This window comes from Drosophila biarmipes, chromosome 2L (assembly GCF_025231255.1).
Source record: "Drosophila biarmipes strain raj3 chromosome 2L, RU_DBia_V1.1, whole genome shotgun sequence".
NCBI lineage: Eukaryota > Metazoa > Arthropoda > Insecta > Diptera > Drosophilidae > Drosophila > Drosophila biarmipes.
The window spans coordinates 13498558-13511363 of record NC_066612.1 but is presented as its reverse complement, the minus strand read 5'-3'; the positions used below and the strand labels follow the sequence as shown (position 1 = coordinate 13511363).

Genomic DNA, 12806 nt, shown 5'->3' with positions numbered 1-12806 from the left:
AGTACAGCAGCAGTGGCTCTAAAACTGTATCGAACTGTTAGGACTGGCCTGCAGTTTAACAACTCAGCACCAGCACCACATCATCACTAAGTCGACTGCGACGTCGGCAGAGCAGCCAAAGTGTGCTAGTTTCTAAGCACAGTTGAATTTCTGCATGCATTTTCAGAAAATTTAAGCGCTGAGGGATGACCTTTTTCAGTGCTCATCAAGCGCTGAATGGAACAGCAGCGTAACATTTCTGTTGAACGAAGAGCAGAGCAGAGAGTGCTCTCTGTTAGCCGAACGAGTATGAGTTCGAGTTCGAGGTCGAGTCGAACCTGGTCTTATGGTAAAAACGCTTCCTTCTGGGAACAATTTCGTTTGGAAATCTGACGGGTTCGGTTCGCGGCGCGGGTGCATTTTGTTCAGATGTAAAATTGGAGTTCGTATCCCAAATCGCGAAACAAATCGACAGCAAACCGGAAATTATTTTCAAAACAAAAGGGACATTTAAAAAAAAATTGTGATTAAAATGTAAACTTTATAGAACGAAAAAAGTATTTATAAACAAGCTCTTAGTGAACTTGATTTGAAAACATTCAAGGACTGGCCAAAAGTGCTGTTGAATTTATTAAAATTGTGCGTGAAAAATACAAAAATATTTTGAAAACTTATTAAAAAGGGAATACAGAATACTAAAAACCACGGATGAAATAAATATTATGAAAATATCAAGAGGTGTCAAAAAGTGAGAAAAGAAAAGTTTTCAGAACAGTTTAAAAAATCGTTTTTTGAAGATTGTAGCCACAAAGTGAAAAGTTTTGGGATTAATAAAGCCATGTTGTCCCGAAGTGTGCAGCCAAACTAGAGCAGGGATACAACCGATTCAAACAGGACCTCCGAATCAGCAATCTCAACTCGAATCGCACTTGCTTTGCGGATCCAAATCGCCAGAAATGGAGGACGAACTGCGCTGCCCCACGTGCAAGCAGCTGTACGCCAATCCGGTGCTGCTGCCCTGCTTCCACGCCCTCTGCTTGGGCTGTGCCCTGGACATCCAGACGCCCTACAGCCCGGGATCCGCTCTCCCAGGGGCGGTCAACGGATCGGGGGCATCCTCCGCCGCGGGACACAATGGGATGCACGGCAACGGAGTTGGTGCCGGCGGAGGTGGAGGAGGCACTGCCTCCGGATCAAATCCCGGGGGGCCCGGCACCCGGCACAGCTCCCACAGCTCCGCCGCCAGCACGGCCAGCTCGAATACCGGGAGCGAGAGCGTCACCTCCGACCAGGACCAGTCGGACAAGGTGAGCATCTTCAGCGAGGCGGACTCCGGCGTGGTCTGCTGCTCCAACACATCGCGTCCGGTGTCCTACGCCGGCACAGGGCTCCTGCCGGGAGTGGGCAACGTGGTGGCTCCGCCCGGAGCCGCCTACTGCCTCACCTGTCCGCTCTGCCGTAAGCTCGTCTTCTTCGACGACGGGGGCGTGAGGAATTTGCCCACCTACCGGGCCATGGAGGCCATCGTGGACCGCTTCTGCGCCCGGGAGGCCCTGCGCTGCCAGATGTGCGAGACGGACCCCAAGGTCGCGTCCCTGGTGTGCGAGCAGTGCGAGATCCGCTACTGCGACGCCTGCCGGGAGCTGACCCACCCGGCCCGCGGGCCGCTGGCCAAGCACACGCTGGTCAAGCCGCGCGGCGCTGCCCAGCAGCGGGAGTCCGTCTGCGGGGAGCACGAGGAGACCCTCTCCCAGTACTGCCTCAGCTGCAAGGCCCCCGCCTGCGGCCTGTGCATCGGGGAGCTGCGCCACCAGGCCCACGACGTCCAGTCCATCAACGTCACCTGCAAGGCCCAAAAGGTGAGTGCTTTATGGATACACTATATTCTTTGGGATTGTATTCTATGATGTGATATCTAGTTCACATATGGGGCTACTATTGGTTACCTCTTTACAATCCTATATAAAACACTTTTAGAGATTTTTTTCGGTTATATTCTTGAAAGATATGAAGCCTATGCTTCAAGCACAAAAATAAACCATGGGAGTGGTGTCCGGAAATTCAGTGTCAGGCATCAAGAGACTCCTCTCGAAAGGAAGAAAAATGCGGCACTAAGACAAACTAATTAAGGGCGAAAGTAAGGACCTCGGAATAAAATGAAAGTAAATATGTATTTACTTGCGAAGGCACCGCATATCCTGACCACATCCTGACTCGCTTCCTCCCTTCAACTTGCTTACATTTCGAGTTCTCCTTTTGCCCTTCGTCTGCCTTTTTGTGGGAAATTTATGGCTTGTCTGCTGGCCCCGAACATTTTTCATGCAACAATGTTTTGCTGCAAGTACTTGGGGATATTGGAATAGCGGGTTAGGTGGAGCTAGCCGCGAGTTTGGGGACCCATAAGGTTCCTCCATAAAGGTAAAATATTAAATAAAGATAATGGCGTATAATTTCATAGTGATCCAGAGAAATTCACGCTTTAGAAAGGCTTCCTCAAGCAGTAGGTATTCCAACTATTTCATCCAACAAAATTCCCTCACCATTCGGGGTGAGCCCCACCTCCGTCAGCTTTTTGTTTTGACGGCAACTTTGGCACGCTAATTCAGCGATAAGTTTTCCATCCCTTACCTTTTGGAATTTCATTTCACAGAGCTCCCTCTCACCTGTCGTTCGGTAGTTGAATTCATGAATTCCCTGCCTGTCGCCGAATCACTGGCAATTGTCGGCGGCAACAATTTTAATATGGCAAATGCTTCAGGTGCCTGCACATCCTGTCATCCAGGGACAACAAGCCGTCAGGATCCGAGGACGAGCTGCGGCCAGGACAGACGAAAGTGCGAAAAGTGACAAATTGCAACGGCTGCCAAAACAAAGGACGACAGCGGAGAAAGAACGCAACTGTCGAGTCAGGTCAAGAAGGATATTGCCCGAGAGGAAATAAGGCAGCAGGAAAAGAAGGCACTTTTGTCTTAAAGAAACAAATAAGCAAAAGTATTTCACAGTTTCAGGGCCTAGCTGTCAGAACGACAATGTTATTATTGAAAGTCAATTTTTAAGTCAAGTTATTTGAAACTACTGTTTGGTACATTCAATATAAAATAATATCAACAGAGGAAAATATCGATATCAACTCCAATATTCTCGCAGACACATTTCGTCTATCTCTCCATTTTTCACAACTGAACAGCAAGCGCTTCGATAACAGTATCTAGAACGTTTTTCGCCCTATTTGTATATCTATTTGGGTTGCATGTTTCCCCATCAAATTACGCATTCCGGGGCCTTATCAGTGTAATCAATGCCGCAAATGAGCCTCATTTGGCAGCCTCAGCATATGCCCGCACTTCCCTCACCTGGAGCACACCTTGATCGACCCCTTGGAGGGGATGTACCTAGATTTCAGATTTGCCATTTCCTGTCGGCTTATCGGGTCGCATATCTCCACTCTGACGCATCTTTCCGTCGACCTGGGGCCTGCAACTGATTTTCAATTTCCATTGTTCGGCATCTTCGCCTGCAGGCGCAGAGTCAAAATTTCAGCCGAACAATGCCAACTGGCAAAATGAATCCCTGTCCTCGGGCAGCTGATTCGGGGCAGCTGCTAACCGCATAGTGGCACAAGCCAGGTGAGGTTCCGACCTCCAGATTCCCGCTCAGCTCGGCTCGGCCCCGCATGAATGACACACGCAGCCAGTCCGGGGTGACGCCTCCACCTTTCCCCAAAAGAGTTGATAAGATAGCCCAGAGGTAGTCATGCATCGAGTCATATGGTCACTCGGAAAAATATTAGATCGCTTTCGACATTATTTTTGCTGGTGAAATTGGATGTCTTTACGGTTAGTAACGTAAGTAGGATTAACTTTCCGAAATCTACAAATACATATATTTAAGTCCTTGAAAGAAGCATCCAAATACATCAGTTTCCTTGTAGAAGATTTATTTGCAGAGAGGTTATCCGTGTTTGTGCCATTTTTCACACCCATTTGTGGGCGACCTCTCCCTACCTGTCACTCCGGGGTCAGGTAATATGGGGTGTTCTCGGGTCGCGTACTTTCCCAACTTGTTGTAGGGCCTCCGTAAATCATTAATTTCCGTGTTTATTATGCAGTTGCTTATTTTGTGCCACAGCCCGTCGGTTATCCTTGGCCTGCTTTCTGCACCTCGACATTCCTCATCCTGGTTTATGCCTTTTTCCTTTCCGCTCCTTGTTCCAGCTCCTTTGAGATTTATGACACCATCAAAGTGCAGTTGTCCGTTGGCTGTGGAAAACATTCTGAATTATTTTGCAACATGTTTCGTGTTGTACCCACCACCACTCACCACCCGATCCACCCCTCATCCCTCGTTTTCAGGTCCTGGCCGATGATTGCACTGCATTTGTTCCGTTTAATGTGGCAGCATTCCATTGTTTTTCCCTCCACCAACCCTGGGGCAACGTTCTTGGGATGGATGTGTGTCGAATCCATCGGAAACAGCCCAGAGTTCAGGTTATAGCTCTCTGATGGCTCTAAATAGGTTATTCTATCCGTTTTCAAGGGAGGTAACGCAATCACAATAGATCTTGTGGGAAAAAGAAAAGTTTTGAAAACTATTTGATCAGAAGTGCCACAAAAATCGTTGTTTCTTATTTTACGGAAATATTGAAAATAAATATTGTATTAAAAAGACTAAATATCGTTCTAACTACTCTTAAGTTCAAGGAAATCCACCTAAATCTTGCTGCTTTTCTCCCCTTAAAATCCAACAACATTTTTCCACCCCTCCCAATGTATTTCTGTTCATTTTGATGTAATTTTTGTTAGCATACACACAAATTCCTTTTAGCAACAAGAACCTGGCGGGAATGCTTCCTTGAGGCCCCCACTCTCACGTCAGGCAGTTCAGTTAATTACAGTCCAATTACAGGAATTTTATGTGTAGATACATTTGGATTTCTGACGTTGGCAGCAGGCCCGCCTGTCTCTCTCCCAATATAATTAAGCGGAAAAATGAATTACATAATTAATAAACAACATTCAACGCCGGGCTAATTAACAGACCAGCGAGTGTGCTGGGGGATTCGAAGGAAGTTAAAGCTGGCTTGAAAGGCGGCTCAGTCACATGAGAATGGCACATCCCCAAAAAACGCTAGGATAATGCGTGCTGGGCAAAAGCCAAGTTAATTGCTGAAAGGAAAGGGGGAGGAAAGGGCGCCCAACGTAAAAAACAAATAGAAGAACATTCGAGGCAATAAAATGAAATGAAAATACAACCGGCTGGCGGTGAAAATTCGTCTCCCCCAAAAATGAGCAGGAGATGTGCCTCCGTAAGCCATATAAAATTGCCCGTTGCCCTTTTTTGCGCAACTCCGAAATAATTTTGTCACGAGTAAATTTCAACAGTTGCTTGTTCACTAAATAATAACAAACCTTGCAGGCGGGACTCCACCCTGCAGGTGGGCTGTAATTTTTACCTGTCTGCCCACCCACCCTCTAGGCTGTTGTGTTTCCAAAGTTGGTCAAAAAGAGGAAAACAGAAAGGAATTCGTTTTCCCCAGCGCATAATTTTCGGGCATTTTTCAACGTTTTCCTGGGCGTGTCCCATTCCCCAAAGGGGGATGTAGGGAGGTTTACTGAAAAGGGGTGAGTGGGTCGCAGTAGCGCAGCTAAGTGGCAGTAAATGTTTGCCAGACCTGCAGACATATGCATTATGGAGTCACGTGTCCTGCTCCATCTACACGATTTAATGACCCAAAGTCCTTGCCAGTTTGACGGGGATATGTGCCACAGATATTCCCCGGGGACTTGCACTCGGACTACTTGTCCTCGGACCGTCATCCTGGCTTTAATTGGCACCCATTCGTCGCTTACTTTGCGATGAACAGATAAAGCTGGGGGTAATTGATATTTTCAGATCTTGATAAGCCTCTGCAATGGGGTTGCTATGACGCTATACCTTTTGGTTGGTTGGAAATCGTTTTAGAAGGCGATCCTAGGTTGAGTTATTAAATTAAAGAAAAATAAATTTAACAAATATTTATTTGCAATTTTTAGGAAATGTATGTATTTGTATGTTTCCTATCCATACATTCTTAAACGAAACACAAATCTAACAAAAATATTCAAGAGTTTTAAAGCCAGAGAACAAATAAAATATATTATACATATAAATTTTTTTAAGGGAGTAAAAAAACTGGCGCCTTTAAAGTCCATTCTTCGCAGCTTATTCAAAACCACAAAGCCAATAAGTAAAACGATCTGCAAATATGGAAATAACCCAAGGGGCCTTTGTTGTTCCAGGCTAATCCGAGACCACAAGCCAATCGCATAAATATGTGTTTGCTCACATACTTACCCCTACACATATTTTCCATTAACGTTCTGAAGCTTCACTTCACTTTCACGCTCCATGCGGACTTTCCCCCGACCCCCGGGAAAGTGCCCGCTGCGAAAGCTTCTAATTATTTCCACCATAAATGTCAAAACCGATGGGTGGCTGTGGGGGTGGTGTGGGCATGGTGGGGTTGTGGGTCAGAGGTCGAGGGCGTGACCCCTCCCGCTCGTTGTTGTTGTGGTGATTTTGGACGGGCAGGGCCGCTTATCTGAAAATTGCTTTTCGCGAGCCTTTTCAGCGCTAAATGCGAAATTACAAAAGTTGGAAAAAATATTTCTGCCCCTCTGATGTGGCGCTCTCGCTGTAATTTATGCGCGTTTTGCATGTCCCAGCGCAATTGTCAAGGTTTTTTGTAAATGCCTTTTTCTGCGATATAATTACTTTTGTTTACCCACCCGACGACCCCGCGACTCGGCAAACATAGAGCAACTTTGACCACAGAACTTTTTCGGTTTGGCCACCAAGGAAGCCGACAGGCAATGAAAATTGCGTTAAAAATTATTGGAAATTATCTGAAATTCTGAGGGCATGACCACCGAGCTCCCTCATCCCGCATCACGCCCTTAGATTGCTGCGCCCATTATTGATTTAATTTAATTAGTTTCCATTCGCCGCTGACCATTTCACTGATTTCCGAATTTTGTTTGCCCGTCTGCGTTTTTAGTTTTTAAAACTCTGTTTTGATTGCAGTGTTTGCGATGAGCGATGAGGGTCTGGTGACCCCGCCCAGTGACCCGGCCGAAAAAGTTATTAAAATTTTATGGCCATCACATCGAATTTTCCCATTTTCAAGAGTCGTTTTTATGGGTTTTTCCTTCGTTGTCTGCGGTTTTTGTCCCCCTTTGAATGCATTTTCTTGTTCTTAACTTTATTTGAACTGAAATGCTTGAAATTTACTTAAATTGGTTTTTATTTGATTTTTTAAAGAAAGCTTTGTTGGTTTATTTGTGGTAATTGGCTTGGCTGAGACATACTGCCTTCGCAGACTCTACACCGGCTTTTACATGTTTCCCATATATTATTCAAGTATTTTCATTATCAGCGGGAACTATGCAAATATTTAGAAATAAATATCTTCCACAATAAACAACAAAGTGGCAACATATTGCTCACTCGACAAGCTATAAATAAGCCGGAAAAAACCTGAAAGTGCAGCTCGCACTTAATTTATGTAAATTCCATTTGTGCACTCCAATAAAGAGCACATTTTTGCAGTGTTTAATGGCAGAAAAATGCTTGTTTTTTATTTGCTTAAGCGCTAATTTAAATGGTAAATAAATAAATAGTGTCGCCGCCCAGTGCGGTCCACGGCTGCTTTATTTAAATAAATAAATTATCGCCTAGTTGAAAATTATTCTATGCCATTGCGGTTGGCGATGAGAGTGCATATTGAGATGGCTACATTATTCACGATTTGCCAACATTAACTAAATAAATATAATACAAATTTTGGCAATAAATTGTTGAACACCAATCTTATGTTTCACGAACTGAAAGAGTCTGCCAGTTATTTTGTTTTGGGTTAGGAAAAGCTTTTTTGGGATGATCTATCAAAGTTAGATTGGTTTATAATTGGGCTACGACGAATAAATTATAATATGAATGTAAAAATCGCTTGATTAATTAAATAATTGATACGTTTATCAATTGGCAAGGCCTTACTGCAGCTGAATCGTTATAGGCTTGCAATTAGCCATCGCAGTACAAGTGCTTTGAATGGGTTTGTCTCGCTATCAGGAACACATATTTGCCGATAAGGCCTTAAACTGAAGACCCCCGCTCGGTATTTACCTTCGAGCTCCGGTTCATGTCAATGCCTCCAGAACATATAGGCGATTGTGGGCTGAGTATCTGTGTTTGATTTACCGATTCCTGAGGTGAGACCCAATTTGTTGATTGATTTGCCGGATTGCCAGACACACAAACCGAGGAGAATCAATTTGTCGGAGCGCTGGCTTAAAAGCAAATTAGGGAACTTCCCAAGAATCCCTGGCTGTGTAGGTAGCATAATGTTATTAACTTAATTAGGAAAGTTGTTTTTTTAATTTAGCCCATTGCTTGGCAGTTGCTGGGACTCAATTACCAGTTCAAAGAGAGACTTATATCCGAAGCGGCCAATAAGTAAAACCCAGTTAAAGCCCTTAAAAGCAACTCACAATTGATTTAACAATAATAAAATCCAACCATTCTCGCACATTAGCGGCAATCGAATTCAAACAGTTTACAACCGCCGTCTGGCGCAAAAATCCAAATTGGAAATTGTTTTAAATTATGCGTAAAAAAATAAATACGAAAATCAATGCAACGTTCTGTTGTTCCTTGGAGTGTCAAAACGGAAGTTTTAATTTACATGCATATGCAAATTTTCCAACTAAATTAACTGCACGGCAAACAAAGAATTCAATGTGGAAAAAACTTAATGAAAATTCGATGTGGAAATTATATAAAGTTCTTTGTTTGCGAATGCATTAAATTTGTGGTTGGGCGGCGCTTTTATGGCCGTTAAACGTTTGACGCCCGCTCTCATTGCCGCATTTAATGGGGCCGTAAAAAATACTGCCGCTTTTCTTTTCTTCCTTTTTTTTATTTATTTGTCCGTCTCTCATTTTTTAATTAGCCGCCGCATAAAAAGTCACCACGCAGAATCAGCCAGCATGCCACATGTGGCACGAGCGACATGAGCAGCAGTTGTAAGGTGTCGTTAAAAACTACAATGTGCACACTCGAGTGCGGCTATACGTATCCGTATCCCGATCCCTATCCCTGTCCCTGTCCCTGTCCCTGTCCCTGTCCCTACATATATACGGATCCGGCATCCCCATCCAAGTGGCGGCGTTTTTTACGAGTCCTGCACAGCGCCAACTGTCAACGGGCTTGTTGACGTTTTAAATTTCTTGCTGGCTGCGTGTGCGGCCCGTGAATGTGGGCCAAGGGGAGTGGGAATGGCCATCGCCAGGGTTATTATGTGTCCCTATCCCGGTTCCGAGCTCCTCCTCTCGGCCTGGTCAAGTGTTAATGGCGTAGTTAGGTGAGGAATTACAGGGGATTTGGTGAGAGGAGCAATTTGAGAGCAGGGCGCACGGATGGAGCCTGTGGAATGCAGGGCAATCTTTAGGGGAGCCTTTAAAGCTGCACATACCAGGGGAAATTCTTGGATCTAAAAGGTATTACAAGCTGAGGTAAACGTATTTTTTTGAGATGTTTGAGGAAGTTTTAATATTAATTTACAAATATAAAACAATATTAATATTTTTAAAAATAACGAGTTATGAAATATCTGTTTCAACACTACTCAAATATAAATTGTAGTTCAATATATTCAATTTATACACAACTACTATACTACAATTTAAAGTACAATTTATAAAAGAATCGTATTTGTATTTTCTTTACTGAACAACAAAAGCTACTTGAACTGTTTTTTGATAAGAGCGCCATAAATCAAGCAAGAACAATAATACATACTAAAATTAAAATCTTGCCTGTTTAAAAATGTCACAATAATACATTAAATATTATTAAAACGAAATGGTAATTTTAAATAATAGCTCCAATAAAATGAAATTGTTTTAATCGTGGCCCCTATCTCTTTCGATGACAATGTCTGGCCGTAGAAATACATTATAAACCGGTTGACTTGCCACACTAAGCCACACAATCAAACGTATCCGAAAATGTCAAAATTTAATGGCTCGCATGTGGATTAACCTCCGCTGGGTTCTCTCACCTAGAAGTAGAGCTCGTTATGGATCAGCTACTTGAGCATTCAGCGCCGCATGAGGGTGCAATTACATGCAGCACGAAAGCCATAAAAATACCTCGAAGTGGAGGGCCCAGGCCCTTACCCGTCCCCAAGTCGACCCGCTCGCTGACAGACTGACAGATGTTTATCAACAGCGAAGTTTATTGCATTTCACAAGAATCACACTATAAAACTGATAAAGTTACTAGCGGGCCAGGGAGTGGAATCGAGCAGGCGGGCAGTGAAATCAAGGCACATAACTGGGGTCGATAACGTATAAACTAACGATCAGCTTTGGGTTTTATGGCCACTGAAATTATTAAGGTTGGCTCCCAATTATCATGTATCGCAGATAATTTAAGTGTTCTCCATCTGTATCGTGGGACAAAGTATCTTTCCAGAACTTGGGAACTTATTCATAAGAGTGTTACCTTGGACAGTGGCCATCACAGTGTCAATCGATTGAGGTTTGTTGGGGGTACTTGCTTGGCTGCTTAAGGACAAATGGCTTTAAGGCTTTGGAAGGACTCCAGCTGCAGCTGTCTCAGCTGGCACAAAAAGCAGCAATGTTACTTGGCAACAATGGCAACAAAAAGGAGACCCAAAGAAACAGTGGATTGTGATTTAAAAATATCTTAAATATCCACAAGAACCTTAAACTTCAAAGTTTAAAGGACTTCTTGTGAAATGACCTGACAATAACACTTTGCTACTCACTCTTCATTAGTGCTGTAAATCTCCATCTCCCAAGTAAGCCCCCGGTTTGTCTGCGCCGAGGACCACTGTGTGGTGTCTGGGCTGCTCTCTGGACAAAGTGACAACTTCATGAAGTATTCAAAATGCCTGCGACTGTTCCTGCTCAGGTGGACTCCCCGAGTGGGGACCTCGAATCCTGGTCCTTGCCATGTCCACGTCCTGTGGTCAGGGCGCGTGTAGTGCCCTGCCCCTGGTTATTTTATAGTTGTGCCACTCTGGTGGGGAATCCGCTCCCCGTCTCTGCGGATTGCGGCTTGTCAGCTGTCAGCGTTTTGCCCACTGCCCCTGGACGTCGGTCGGAGCTGATTTAAGCCCGCTTTTGGTCAAGATAGCTCCATTCCATTAGCATGTTCCATTTGTGCTGAAAGGCAGGCGGCATTAATAATTCAGGGCTGCTGATTCCGAATGCAATAACAATTTGATTTATTTACAGATAGCACAGTGGTTAGTCGGGGTGTCCAAGGGCCTGCGCGTTGACTTGACTTGATTACCCCAGGGTTTTCTAGAGGGAATGTAGTAAAGTCGTAATTTATTATGTTTACTATCAGCTGGAATCAAAACTTAAATTAATTAAGTGTCGCTTATTATGTTCGTTTTATTGGCTATCTTATCGGTTGTCATATGGTGGGAATGTTAAATTTGAAGAACACCAAGTTAATAAAACGAATTTTCAACTTTACTAATACACTGCTTTCTTTTTTCCAGGTACGTAAATCCCTCATCCTGTCAACATCCTCCACTTTGATTTTCCAAGCGCAAGTAAGTCCCTATTTGCCTTTTGGTCATTTTGCTTAATGGAAACCAGAATCAAAGCTTTCGAGTGTCATTATAATCAGATTTCCAACACGTGGCCAAGGACTTAAAAAAGCTTGTTAATCTCAACAAAAAGAGCCGCGAAATAATTTTTATTAATTAAATTTCGCTGGCTTACCTCAGTCCTGCTCATCCCCGCTGCTGGCCGCTGGAAAAGCCGCTTAAAATCACAATTTTTGTAAAGTTTTTGCAGTGCCCTTTGAACTGAAATTATGACCGCGGGCGTAAGGCTGTCAACAAGTGCATGTGACCCCGCCCACCTCCCACTTTCCTCCCCCGTTTTCCGACTGTCTGGCGCTTGTCGAAGTTTTTTAATCAATACACGACCTGCGGCCATTGTTGATAAACATTATGTCGTGCCCCCTGCAGCAGATATGAATTTATATCATTCCATTCGCCCGTGGCACTTTGTGATGGAATCAGTTTTTCTGAATATTCAACAGGGGGAGGAAGGCTCTCCCGAGCGGCGAAAACAGTCGTCTGAAAAAGTAAACATTTTTTGATATCGGTACGAATTTCGATACACATATTAAAGCATCCATAAAGGACATGATTTTTTCCAAACTCATTTTGTTCCAATTTACAGCCCCTTACCCGAGTCCAATATAATGAAGCCATTGGTTGGGGCTGACTTTTCGGGCGGAAAAGGCAAACACGGAAAACCTTTTTGGCGAACACCTGCCCAAATGACCCCAAATACCTTTCCCCCTCGCCCCAGCCAAGCCCGCAACTCAAACAATTTTTAATTTGTTGACTCTTCGTGCGGACCTTTGACAAACATTTATTTTAATTTGTTTGGCCCGACTAACGAAATAATTTAGATAAATGCGGACACCCTTTGCAGGACGGCCGACTTTCCACGAACATGAGATCTAATTAAGCGAATCCATTGCCAGGGTCCCGAGAAATGCTCAGGCCTGTCCCCCAGAATTGATTACTCGACCCGCTTCGCCTTGACGTTTCCTCGAGAATGGCCCAACACATTTCGACAGTTTTTCACAATTTTATCAGGCTCTTCTCAGGCCTATTTCGCCCGGCCAACCGGGTTTCTTTTGGGAATTCGCCTTTTCTCTCCTCTTTTATTTGTTTAATGTGCCAAAATGTAGTAACATTTTTTATTTATGTCAACCGCTTGGCACATCCA

General features: G+C 44.0%; 1 protein-coding gene across 2 annotated transcripts in view; it reads left to right on the top strand.

Moving 5' to 3' along the window:
- The first annotated feature begins 371 nt into the window (after positions 1-371).
- The window catches only part of LOC108033843 (E3 ubiquitin-protein ligase TRIM9), a 76692-nt gene continuing 64257 nt past the window's right edge, over positions 372-12806 (top strand). For both annotated transcript variants that reach the window (XM_017108471.3, XM_017108470.3), the window contains exon 1: positions 372-1838. In XM_017108471.3, coding sequence (XP_016963960.1) covers positions 936-1838 — 903 coding nt within the window. In that variant the 5' untranslated portion in view covers positions 372-935. The remainder of the gene's footprint in view (positions 1839-12806) is intronic.